Genomic DNA, 12,981 nt, shown 5'->3' on the forward strand with positions numbered 1-12,981 from the left:
TGATCATTTTAGTTCCCTATCAAGTGTCAATATCTATTTTTTTTCCAAATTACAATATCTCATGAAATAATTTAATATGAAATTCAAAACTTAAAATGAATCATCTAAACCAGACAAAACCGAGTCAAACCGAAATTTATGGTCTGATTTTGGTTTGGTTATAAATAATTAACAGTAGTTCTCTTGTGAGACGGTCTCACGAATCTTTATCTGTGAGACGGTCAACCCTACTGATATTTAGCATTAAAAATAATATTTTTTCATAGATGACCCAAATAAGAGATCCGTCTCACAAAATACGACTCATGAAACCGTCTCACACACGTTTTTGCCAATAATTAATGATTTGGTTGAAATTTTGTAAATATGGTTTGATTTCAATTTTTATGACTTTCCCAAACTTCTTTTGCTCTTTATATATACAAACAAAAAATAGCTAAATTGGTTTGTTTTTATATAAAAAAATTAAATAAATTCTAAATCTGAGCTCTTGCCTCTTGGGTTTCGTAGATTGGACTCAAAAGTTGCAACAGAAAAACAATCAACAGTTAACTACCGACAGGAATCCACCCCAATGCTAAACACTATCTCCATTTCGAGTACAAAATAGGAAAAAAAAAAGTTTAATTACACAGATCCAAGTAATATTTATGTAGGAAATACAATTGTTTTTGCTCTCTCGATGGAATGATAAGATTCATAAGTGACACGAGGTAAATACATAAATTAAAACGGGGGTGAGTTTTGATTTCTCTATTTTAATTCTTTGTTGACTCTTTTTTTCATTTCCCTTTGTATGCACTGCATTCTTGATCTTATTTCTATTGCGTCACCGGTCTGAATTTTTTTTTTTTTTGGTTTTGGATATGATTTGCTTTTGTCCCATAGCAAGAACGTTAACTCTTTTTTTGTTTTGTGTAGGTGTTGACTGATTAAAGGTTGGATTTTTTTGGTCATATTTTTTCTGAAAGGGATCTGATTTTTTGGTCGGTTGCTTCATGTTGCAAATTTTTGGTGGTGGCACTGAAGATTCTGGGATAAGGGTTTTTTCAGCTAATTCAGAATAATATCTTTTTTTCCTTTTTTTTTTAAATTCCTTTTCTTTGCCTGATTCTTGATTTGAGGCTTTATATTACAATTCTAGAAAACTCGGATGGAAGAATATTTTATTGCCCTGGTTGTTATGTGGTTTGGAGTGTTGGATTGAATGGTTGGTAGTGAAAGAAATGGTAGAGACTGATGAAAGAACTCAAAGGGTTGAGGAAAGTGGAAGTGGCAGTTTAAGGAGTGAAGAAAAGGGACTGGGATTTGGAAGGGATCCTTTGGTTTCGGGCTGGTGTGATGATGATGATGCCACACATCCTTCTCAGTTAGAAAATAATAATGTAAATGGACAAGAGTTGGATTTTGATCTGCCTTCAGTTCAGAAAAATATGCCAGAAAATGGTATTTTAAATGGGAAGAGTTCCCATTTCAATAACGTTCAACGGATGATGGAGCATGGTAGAGACGTTGATGATGAGTCCACTAATGGTGTGGTGAATAAGAATGAGAGTTATTTGCCTTTTGACGTTGAAAGTGGTTATGCAATTGATAGAAGATATGAAACTAGTACAAGTGACAGTAATCAGATGGATCACAATGGCGCATCTAGGCTAAATACAAAGAACCCTATTTCTGTTGTGGATGTGCTGAAAACATTGTTTTTCATACTGGTTTGGTACACATTCAGTACAATCCTAACGCTGTGAGTTCTTCCTTTTTTATCATTAGAAATCTCTTATGTGATTCTGTTTCTTTGAGAGTATGTTTCTCACTTATCATTTTACTTTGAACAGGTATAATAAAACTTTATTAGGGGATAATATGGGGAAATTCCCTGCCCCACTATTGATGAACACTGTCCATTTTGTCATGCAAGCTGTTTTGTCAAATGCCATTACATGGTTTTGGTCGGACAGATTTCATTCCTCTGCTATGTCATGGAGGGATTACTTCGTCAGAGGTAGCAAATGGATCGTTTACTGTTGTGTTTATTATTTAGTTTTAGTGTCCCAAATTCATGCTGATCTCACCCATGTTAGATTAAATATTTATTATTTAACGTCTAGCATTTTCATCTTTGAACACGCGGTCATAGTAAGTGACACACTAGGTATTGTTTCATTTTTACTCTTTTTTTTTTGTAATTATGGAAATTTAATATGCAAATAGGTTAGTATTAAATATTTAGCAATTGCCCGTGAAAATGGAAAAGTAAAGAGAGTTGAAATTTTATTTGTTATGTTAGTGAATGATAACTCTTAGCTATGACATTGGTTAGTGTTTTCTCTAATTGTAAGTACCATTACGGTGCTTCACTGGTTAACATGTTTCTGCTTAATCTCCTTACGTCGTTTCCGTTTTTCCATTATGGGTATGTTTAGTTTTTACTTAGGCTAGAATGATAGATAAACTTGGATTTAAATGACTGATTACTCGGTCCTCACTTCATTCCGTGTAGCATGGTCTCAATCATTTCTGGAATACTTTTGTCTAAGAGAAGTTTCATGATTCTTTGACCTTTGTTCTTTGGTGGGGGTGGGTCATGGTGATTTAATTTGCATGACATTTTTTTATCAAAATAGTTTCGGGAATGTAGTTTCGGAATTTTTGTCCCTTGGAGGGGGCATGCGAAACTTTATCTGTAAACATGTAGGATGATGTCCTGATAGAATTGTTTCTACCCATTTCAGAAGATAGTGTTTGTTTGTGTACTGGGATAACAGCTTATGATGTTATCCTGGTTTTCTTTCAGGGTCAACCATACTACTTGATAATACTCATGTGCTAGTACCATAGCTTGCTCAAACAATCATCATCATTATCATCATCATAGCACATTCCCGTAACGGGTTGGCTATATGGATATGAGTTATCCAATATTAATCATAATTAAATAATCAAGTTTAATTCAAATATTCGATAATCATAATAATACTCTTGTCAAAAGTTTTAATATTTATAGAATTATCAGCATGGTGTGGTAAAGCTACTCACTTATTAACATATTGCTGTTCCTTTATTCTCCTTTTTTGAAGAAACTTGCTTCTGGCGGCAAGTATCATTAACTTCTCTAACAAACTAATGCTACAGATGGCCTTTGCCTTTCACAGTTGTACCAACAGCTCTCAGCACTGCATTGGATGTTAACCTAAGCAACGAATCTCTAGTGTTCATCTCAGTCACATTTGCCACAATGGTTTGTCTTTCCTCTTCCATTATATTGTATGAACTGTGAAGATTGATTTAAACTTGGATACTTGGATTAAAATTTTCAGAACTTTAGTTTCTTGGATTTTGTGTATATTGTTGAGAAATGCCACTGGCCTCTCTTGGCTGCAATTTCCTCCCCTGCATATCCAGTGGATGGAACTAGATAGTGGCTGATTGTAGTAAATCAGACCTTTAAAAAACTGAAGATGTCTTTAAGGTTTCGCTACCATAAGTTACGAATAGACTGCTGAACCCTTATGTAGTACAGAAATTGACATGCTTCGTGATGAGATATAATTTTTTTAAAATAAAATCGAACAATACTACACTAGAAAATTAAAATGCTAAAAAAACTGATGATTGTGATCTTGATGAGGCCTTCCAGACTTACATGTGCCTTTTAGATTCCCCAGGAGCGCCATCTTGTTTACTCATGTTTATTATTTGGTTTACCCACTCGTTTACTGCATGTACTTGCTTCACTTAGACATGCCTGGTTATTTCTTTCTAATTTAGTTTGGTCTTCCTATAATTTGGTGCATTCAGGATTTTAAATAGCATCATCAGGCTCAATCCATGACTTTTGATCACTTAGTTAATCCTTCAGGTAGACGACACAAAGTCCTTAGCTAAATCCATTACTTTTTTGCAGTGTAAATCAGCAGCGCCTATATTTCTCCTTCTCTTTGCCTTTGTTTTCAGGTATTTTCCATGAACTGCCCTCGTTTTTAGCATAACTAAAATTTAGCATTGTTTCGAGCAAGTTGCTCTCGCGTTAAAGACTGAAAAGGCTATCCAAACTAACTTAAGCCTGAAGTGAAACTGCAAGTAAGTTGGATATTGAATTTCATTTGGCTGAATGAAGTTGGACAAACATGTGCATGGATTGGTGAGGACCTTTGGTGTGATTTGATTTTGGGTTGATAAATTTGATTTGGCAAAAGGATTTGAAGCTTGAATTTCTAATGATATCAATTTGTATTTGAAATATATAATAAATATTAATAAATAAATTTAAATTGAGATGAGATGGATTTGAGATTTGCTGGAAATCAAATCATTCAAATAACAAAAATTGATTTAAAATCTTAAATTTCAAGGATGCAAGAATTTAAGTCTTTTTGGGCAATTTTGTTTAAATGAAGTACACATAATAGATCAATATATTTCATACCATTCTGCATGTGAAAGCTCTAATCATATGCTGCACTATGTTAAAATGTGTTCATCATTTTAACCTGCCTTTTGACTCGAAATTTTTGAAGATTGGAGTCACCAAGTGTTAAGCTGCTAGGAATCATTTTTATCATCTCTGCCGGGGTATTGTTAACTGGTAAGAACATTCTTTAATTATACACTTCTAGTTCATTTATGTCAGTGTACTAATGTTTAGCTATTGTTTTATGATATGTTGAAGTGAAGTATACTTTTTCAACATTGCTTACTCCATTCAGAGTAAAAGGCTAACCTTCACTTTATTGGAATGCTTTTTGACCCGTTCAACAATATATTATCAAAACTGTGCCTTCAAATAATAGCTGTTGCAGTACCTCTTGAACTTTGGAGAACTATCAAGGCAGTAGTTATTAACTGAAAAAAATATAGAATTTTCAGGATCAGAAAATCAGAAATTTTTTGCATGCATTAGTTTCTGTATTATTTGGCTTTACCACCAACATTTTTGTTCTTAATGCAGTTGCAAGGGAAACTGAATTTGAGTTTTGGGGCTTTATACTTGTTATGCTTGCTGCTGTTATGTCTGGATTCCGATGGACAATGACACAGATTCTCCTCCAAGTATGAGCAATATTTATTTGTCGGTTTAATTTTTGAATTCCTGGTTGTGATCTCATGTCCTTGTTTCCATTTTTTTGTTGTTCTCACATGTCTTCTTCTCTGGTTTATTTTTTATTACTCGGTTTGTGCTGATCAAATCCGACATGAAGAAAGAAGTCTATGGTAAGTGCATTTAAAATCTCTCAGTTTGGCCTAAAATTTCTTCGCGTTGCAACTAACTATGAGACTAAGTGAGTAGATATTATTGTGAATCAATGACCATGTTTTGGTGTCAAATCACTTGGCAAGGATTTCAGGTTGACCATAATATCCTAGTGGTTTGAATAGTTGCTTCCCACCACTAAACCAACAAAATATGTTATTTATACAATTAACCATTGCCACAATTAGTTAAATTAGATTAAATTCCACGACATTCATTTTCAGTCAAAGGCTAAGGTTATATGAGTCAAGGAAAGGGATTGCAATGCAATTTTTTTTACTAAGCTACTCAATACACGAAGGAGTAGAACTATCATCAATAAATCAGAAAAGGGTTGATGGATCAATTATTGAGAACAGAGCTTCATCTAACAGAGTTCTTCCAAAAGTTGTGTAGTAAAGCCGACAGGGGAGGGCGGGAATAGAAGGTGTGGAATGGAGCACCGTTTACAGTGTTTCTACGACATACTGGGAAAAACTTTTTTCTGAGGAGGAGACAAAGAAAACAGTTTTTTAGAATGATAGAACATAAACACTGGGCCTGGATGGGTTCACAATGGCAGTTTACCAACAATGTTGGGATATAATTAAAAGACACCCGTTGAAGGTGTTTAGTGAATTTTTTGAAAGGGGAATTATCAAGGATACCTACATTTGTTTGATACCAAAAAAACAAGAATCGGTTCAAATTATATCTTTCGACCCATCAATCTGATAACTAGTCTTTACAATATCATTGCTAAAGTTTTGTCGCTAAGATTAAAGAAGGTAATCTTTCTCACAATCGCAGATTCCCAGAATGCCTTTATTGAGAGAAGACAAATTCTAAACTGTTTAATTGCAAATGAGCTGGTGGAGAAATGTAGGCTGAAATAAAGAGCAGATGAGTCTTTAAGGTCGATTTTGAGAAAGCGTACGGTAATGTCGATTGGGGTTTTTTGGATTTTGTGTTGCTCAAGAAAGGTGTTGGGGAGCGATGACGGAAATAGATTAAGGGATCCCTATCGAGTGTATCTTTCTGGATCTTTATCAATGGCAAGCCTACGGACAAATTCCAATGTGTGAAAGGACTTAGGCAATGTGAAAAAGGACTTAGGTAGGGTGACCCACAACCACCTTTCCTCTTTAATATGGTGGTGAATGTGATGGACAGATTGGTTGACAAGGCAAAAGAGATGGACATTTGTAGGGGTTCGGTTGGTATTAGACAGAGAGAGGGTGGAAATTTTCCATATTCAGTTTGCGTATAATACATTGACATGTTAGCTTGTGAAATTGTTTGTGGAAAGGAGTCTTGGCCCATAAGATATTTAGGGGTTCTTTTGGGCGGGAATCTTTTGAAGGTATCTTCTTGGGAGCCGAGTCCTTTTTAAGATGACTAAGAAGTTGACAAGTTGGAAGAAAGTTTTTTTCCTCAGGTGGAAGACTGACTTTGATGTAAAGTGTTGAACGCATTGCAAATGTATTTCATGTCATTTTTTATGGTCCCCAGGGGTATAGCGCATGCCATGGAGAATATCATGATAGATTTTTTTGTGGGATGGAGCAGAAGTGGAACACATGGTCACTGGGTGGCTTGGGACAAAGTTTGTAGACCAAATGAGCGAGAGAGTTTGGGTATTGGTAATATTTGTCTGGAACAGGGCTTTATTAGGGAAATGGTGGTTGAGATTTTCTAGTGAGGGGAATCGTCATGGAAGAAGATTATTGTTAGCAATTATGGTACAGAGTAACGGGTGGGACGCAGGCATTGCATGAAGTGTTACCTTAAGAAGTCCATGGAAATTTATGTCCAGAATCTATCCTGCTTTTCTTGAGTCAGTGGGAGCGGTGGTCAAGAGGGGAGATAAGACTAGGTTTTGGGAAGGTATATGGTAGGGGTATTACTTTTTTCAAAATCTTTATCCATCTTTATTTCTGATTTCGACGGTCCATAAGAGTCCTCTTTCTTACTTTGCACAATTTAGTTTTCATCCAACTTTCTACTCTTTCTTGAAATTTTTATTTTCGACAGGATCTCAAGGAGAATGAGGAAATTGAGTTAAGTTCTTTGATCGAATCAGTTGGGTGCAATAATTGTCCCTGCTTGGTAGAGCGATTGAATCGTGGTGCTTGAGCTGTTGTGCGGTTTAAAAGATTTGAGTTGCACCATTACCACCAGCTATAGCTTTTGGTAAAGCGGAAAGCACTCGGGCCTACAATTGGTATCAGAGCCAAGGTCACGGGTTCGATTCCCATTGATTGCAAGGAGTGCAATTATTGGGAGGGAGATTGTTGGGTGCAATAATTGTCCATGCTTGGTAGAGCGATCAAATCGTGGTGCTTGAGCTGCTGTGCGGTTTAAAAGATTTGAGTTGAACCATTACTACTAGCTATAGCTTTTGGTAAAACGGTTAGCACTCGATCCTACAGAATCTTTAGATAGGTATCAATTGATCGATGTAGTCGAAAACATTAGGGAATGGGTTCGGGATTCTTCAAGGCAGTTTTCAGTGAAATTTTTTTCCGAATGTTTCTTTTTAGATACTAGTTACCATTCGTTTTCTCTTTATCAAGCAATTTGGAAGCGCTTATTGTAACCAAGGTGCAAGTATTCTCGTGGATTGCAGTGTTTTTACAATCATCGGAGATGTTGCAAAAAAAGTTTTCTTCTTGTTTTTTTTATTTAAATTGGTGTGTTATGTCTGTAAGAGGTGGAGACTTAGGACCGTTTGATCATCCGTCGTCCTTTTTCACGTTGTCTTTTGGTATAAAGCATTGGCGAAGTTCGGCTTGATTTGGGTATCTTCGAGATCAACTTGGGATTTATTCGAGGCGGTTCTCAGACATGATTTGGGGAGGAGGGACATAATGTTTGGAATGTAGTGGTTCACTGTTTGAGTTGTCTATGTGGATGGAGAGGAATATGAGGATCTTGGAAAATCAAGAAGACTCCATTGAGGAGTGTTGTGACAAGATTAAATTCAAAGTTTCATGCTGAAGTTTGAGAATTGTAGAGTTCAAATCGTTCTCGGTCTCAGATTTGTATATGAATTGAGGTCTAATATTATGTTAATTTATTTTGACTTTTGATCTCACTTTGTTGTATGTGGACAATTGTTCGCTCTATGTAATTAATTTCATTAATCAATATAATATTGTTTTTTATATATAAGAAAATTCCACGACATTCATTTGGCTTTCCGACTAACTGATTGTTTTCCTTTCTATGTGTCAAGGTCTTAAAAATCCACTTACTTTGATGAGCTATGTGACCCCAATTATGGCAATTACAACTGCTCTACTTTCTTTGATGTTGGATCCCTGGCGCGAATTCAAAATGTCTAGCTATTTTGACAGCTCATGGCACATTACAAGAAGTTGTTTTCTATTGTTGTTTGGTGGAACACTTGCTTTCTTCATGGTAAATAATTTTGATATCATTCTTTTATTTACTTTTTTCCTAAAGATGGAGTACTATTTATCTGAGCAGTCTTAATAACTCAATGCAGCACATGCTGTCTTTGTTTTATATTTTTTAAAATAATTTTCTTTTGTCCGAAATTAAACCAAACTTATATCGCATTCTCCAATACGATCTCATTTTTATATCTCTCGATATAGTTATTTTTTCTAATATAACTTTTTATCATTTCCTATAATTACTATATCGATATATTATATTTTAACCCAATACAAAACTTCTCAAATTTTAAAACACCTCACACACCATGAAAATTACTAAAAATATGCGATTAGGCATCAGTAGTCCAACAAATTTGTTGCATGACACGAAATTTTCAGTAAAAAGAAAACCATGGATATATTGTGTTTTCCAAGAAAATATCCCGAAATAGTTTCATAAAATAGCCAAAAACATCAAGCGTTACCACTCTTTCTTATATGTATTATTGGTCCGCCATCTATGGTTTTCCTTGATGCTCGATCAACATCATCAAAGTCAAATTGATTCTAACTGGTTATGTTTTATATGAATTCCCTGGTCTGTGAAAAGCTGGACTTTTGTCTTATTGCAGGTATTGACAGAGTTTATTCTCGTGTCAGTCACTAGTGCTGTAACTGTGACAATAGCAGGAGTGGTGAAGGAGGCTGTGACTATATTGGTATAAATCTGCATGCTTCATTTTGCTGTAAATTTTAGTTTTTACTTTTGCTTTCCCCACTACAAATTTGAATTCGTGGGGAAGATAAATTTTTAGTTAGTTTAATTTTATTCTGTTTCTTATAGAACCTATATATCTAAAGCCATTCTGTGAATCTTTGAAATTTTGATCAGGTGGCAGTCTTCTATTTCCATGACCAGTTCACATGGGTAAAAGGTCTTGGCCTCATAATAATAATGGTTGGTGTTGGTTTGTTTAACTGGTACAAGTAAGTGATCAAACTTCATCTAGTTATTATGTGTTTAAATCACATGACTGTGTATGTCCATAGGAAAAGTAAGACAGTTTTCAAACACATACTGTTGACCTATAGTTTACTTATGATTAACCAAATTACTCTAGCAGTGAAACTTTTGGTGTTCCATGATTTTGGTATTGGGTTATTCGGTATCAGTGAGTGTGTAACTGTGAATGTTTTACAATTTTTTTAAAAAAAAATCTTTAGTTTACCTCGTGAAGTAGTATGTTCCAAATTTTCATGCTGAAAATGTAAAAGAAGGAAAACCTAAAATTTGCCTCAATGAGTCGTCGTCGTTTTCTATATTTTCAGGCTGAATTTGTAAAAGATTAGCCATGTAGATGATAATCAATATCAATGGTCTGACTTATGTTGTCAATTAACATTTCCAAATAACTCAACACACTAACTGGGAAGCGTTTTATTTCATAATTTTCGTGTTATGTTTGTTCTATGTTATCTATTCTATGTTTTTCCTTTGCACTTGAGAGATAGAATAGAACTGGAGTGAATATTTGAGAAACTGGAGGCTGTGTCTATTTTTTGCTTCATTTTCAAAAAATGGGATTGCTTATGTGGTTTTCAATCGAGAGAGTTTACCCTTAAAGAACAAGACATGAGGTAAAAGGCGATTCACTTCCATCCTTTGAGTAATTGCATCGGTATAGCAAGAAAAGGTTGATGTTATATTGAATGCTGTTATTGCAAATATTGACAGAAGCATCATATATGACCGCGATTTCACCACTCTTAAAAAATGTGGACGACTTCACATCTTGATGGAAATCTTCAGCATTATTGCAGAATTGTACATTGATTTTGGTCTCTTTTATTTATCAGGTACCAGAAATTGCAGAAAGGCGAGATAAATGTTCACTCACCAACAGAGGGTGGTCCTTCGAAGTACGTTATCCTTGATGAACAAGATGAAGAGGACACTCCTTAAGAACAACTTTGTGTAAATGCTACTAAATTTGGGTAAGCTTCTTACTTATTTTCCAGCCAAGAACCTTTGCTTTTGGCATTGTCGTGCTTAAAGCAGCAAAAATTCTCCCACCATCTTTTTTCTCATGTTATCTCTTCGATTTGGGCTGGAGAATTGCTTCATAATTAGATGAAACTAAGTCGGGCTGCTCTGGGAACCATTAATTTGTTGGAGGGGTTGGTATGGACATATTCTAGATTTCTCTAACTTATTGGTTGATTATTTTTTGCAAAACAAAAACAAAATAAGTTGCCTAGACCATTGCATTGAGTTTGATCGCTTGGCGATATGATCCTGTGAGCCGCATCGTGTGACACCATCTTTTTCGAGATCAACGGATATAAACACAAGGATTCGTTTACCCATCCAATGCAGCATTGTATTTCTCATGCAATTTGGCCTATCTCGTGTTTTACAACTTCAGCCATTTTGAGCTACATGGATAGTGTTGAGTCTGGTTAAAAGATTTATCCTCTTGGTCATTACAGGCAGTACTCGAGCTTCCTCTCGGCTCCGTTACCTACTTACATGAGCTTGGACTCCAAAGTTTCACAACACACTGGTCCACAAAATTGTATGGATGCCTTTGGCTTATTTTTTGTTCTCCACGGGGCAGTTTCATAATCTGTCTTTCTTCTGTTTCTCCACACGCCTCTTTGATATCTAAGATTTATTATGATTTCGTTTATTGAAATTTTTTTGTAACATATTCGATAATCAAATGTCTGAATATTCGTTCCAGGATTGTAATAATCGTGCATTATATATATATTTTTTTGGTTGGTTTGTTTATGGAGTAGAATATATTAATGAACGTAATATCTGTTGTGCTCGCATAAATGTTCATCGTGAGTGCTTTTAAGATCAAACATATGTGTGTGTGTGTATATATATATATATATATATTGTTTTATACTTCTAAACATAATGTGTATGCATGTGTGTGTGTGTATGATTCATTATATATAAAAATTTCAAGTTAATAATTAATATATAGTTAATGAAAAATGCTTGATGTACTTATGTACGCTTAAATTGATTGATATTCATGTTTATATTTTATATGATAAATTACAAAAATATTTGTGAATTCAATTAGATTTTTTTTTATTTTTTATTACTTTTGAAGATGAAAAAATGTCATTGGATGTGTCAATCTAAATGACTCATAATTAGTTTAATTTTTACATACAAGCATATAACATGGGACATAACATTTAAAATGAGATTTTTTTTTTAAAAAAAAACATAGTTTATGAATGATTTTATATTAGATTCGTTAGCCAAGTTATTAAATTGAGGAACACAAAAATTCTCGTGACATCGTCTCATATGACAAATTTTTTTATTAGATTCGATTCATAAAAAAAATTATTATTTATATATTAAAATACAAATACAGATATTTATCCGATATTTTGTTATAAATTTATGATAATGTTAAAATTTTTAGAACTCTATAAAATATAAATTATTATATAATCCGAATCCGATGCGATCTGATTGGAACCCACATTTTCTGGTCTTGTCCACTGTTCACTTGGATCAAGATCATCTGTTGTGGGTTTCCCACCGCAGAAGATACTATGCATCTTGTTTTAGTCCAACTCTATTAAAAAAAATTTATTTTTTTTTAAATTGGTATTTTTATATTTTAATTATTTCAAAATCAAAATTATATTTTTTATATTAAAATATGTGATTAATAATCCAATTTAATGTTACAATTTTATTTTTGGTTAGAAATATATATTGTGGGGGTAAAATGACGTTTCCCTTATTATTTTTTCTTTTATATTTTTTCAACTCTGTTTTTTTTTAAAAAAATGTTAATAAAAATTTAATTTTTTATTACGAATATGTGATTCTGAATGAACAAGAAAAAACGATGGTACATTCAATTTTTTTTAATATCATATTTCATTTTAGAAAAATTATTTTTTCCTTTTTTATCTTATTAAATTTTTTTATTTAAAAGTTAAAATTTTATTAATCATATATCTTTAACAAAAATAATAATTTACATTTTGCACGAGGTCTTGAGGCTTTATCCACCTGTAGTTGGTCTTATCCGAACGGCCACCGAAGAAATGAAACTAGGTGAATTTACATTTACGGAAGGGATGAAGTTGTCCATCCCAATAATGTTATTGCATCACGATCCCAAGATTTGGGGGGACGATGCGTTGGGGTTCAACCCAGAAAGATTCAGCGACGGAGTGTCCAAGGCATGTTCTTCCCATTCGGCTGGGGACCCCGAGTTTGCATCGGACCGACTTTCGCAATGTTAGAGGTAAAAATGGCAATGGCTGTGATTCTGCAACGATTCTCTTTCGAGCTTT

At 34.1% G+C, this 12,981-nt stretch overlaps 1 protein-coding gene across 4 annotated transcripts; it reads left to right on the top strand.

Moving 5' to 3' along the window:
* The first annotated feature begins 480 nt into the window (after positions 1-480).
* On the top strand, positions 481-11,392 carry LOC142540694 (putative sugar phosphate/phosphate translocator At1g06470). 4 transcript variants are annotated; one of them, XM_075647038.1, is made up of 14 exons: positions 482-713; positions 922-1,043; positions 1,145-1,747; positions 1,839-2,005; positions 3,156-3,241; positions 3,908-3,957; positions 4,521-4,588; positions 4,952-5,052; positions 5,202-5,214; positions 8,472-8,656; positions 9,270-9,356; positions 9,530-9,624; positions 10,495-10,632; positions 11,128-11,392. In XM_075647038.1, the coding sequence occupies exons 3-13, from the start codon at positions 1,227-1,229 to the stop codon at positions 10,598-10,600; spliced, it is 1,479 nt and encodes a 492-aa protein (XP_075503153.1). In that variant the 5' UTR covers positions 482-713; positions 922-1,043; positions 1,145-1,226; the 3' UTR covers positions 10,601-10,632; positions 11,128-11,392. The 4 variants fall into 4 exon arrangements, with proteins under 4 accessions (XP_075503149.1, XP_075503153.1, XP_075503151.1 ...); XM_075647034.1 differs by lacking the exon at positions 922-1,043 and having other exon boundaries at positions 481-713; XM_075647036.1 differs by having other exon boundaries at positions 482-737; positions 922-1,747.
* Positions 11,393-12,981: the final 1,589 nt, after the last annotated feature.

This window comes from Primulina tabacum, chromosome 3 (assembly GCF_025594145.1).
Source record: "Primulina tabacum isolate GXHZ01 chromosome 3, ASM2559414v2, whole genome shotgun sequence".
Lineage (NCBI taxonomy): Eukaryota > Viridiplantae > Streptophyta > Magnoliopsida > Lamiales > Gesneriaceae > Primulina > Primulina tabacum.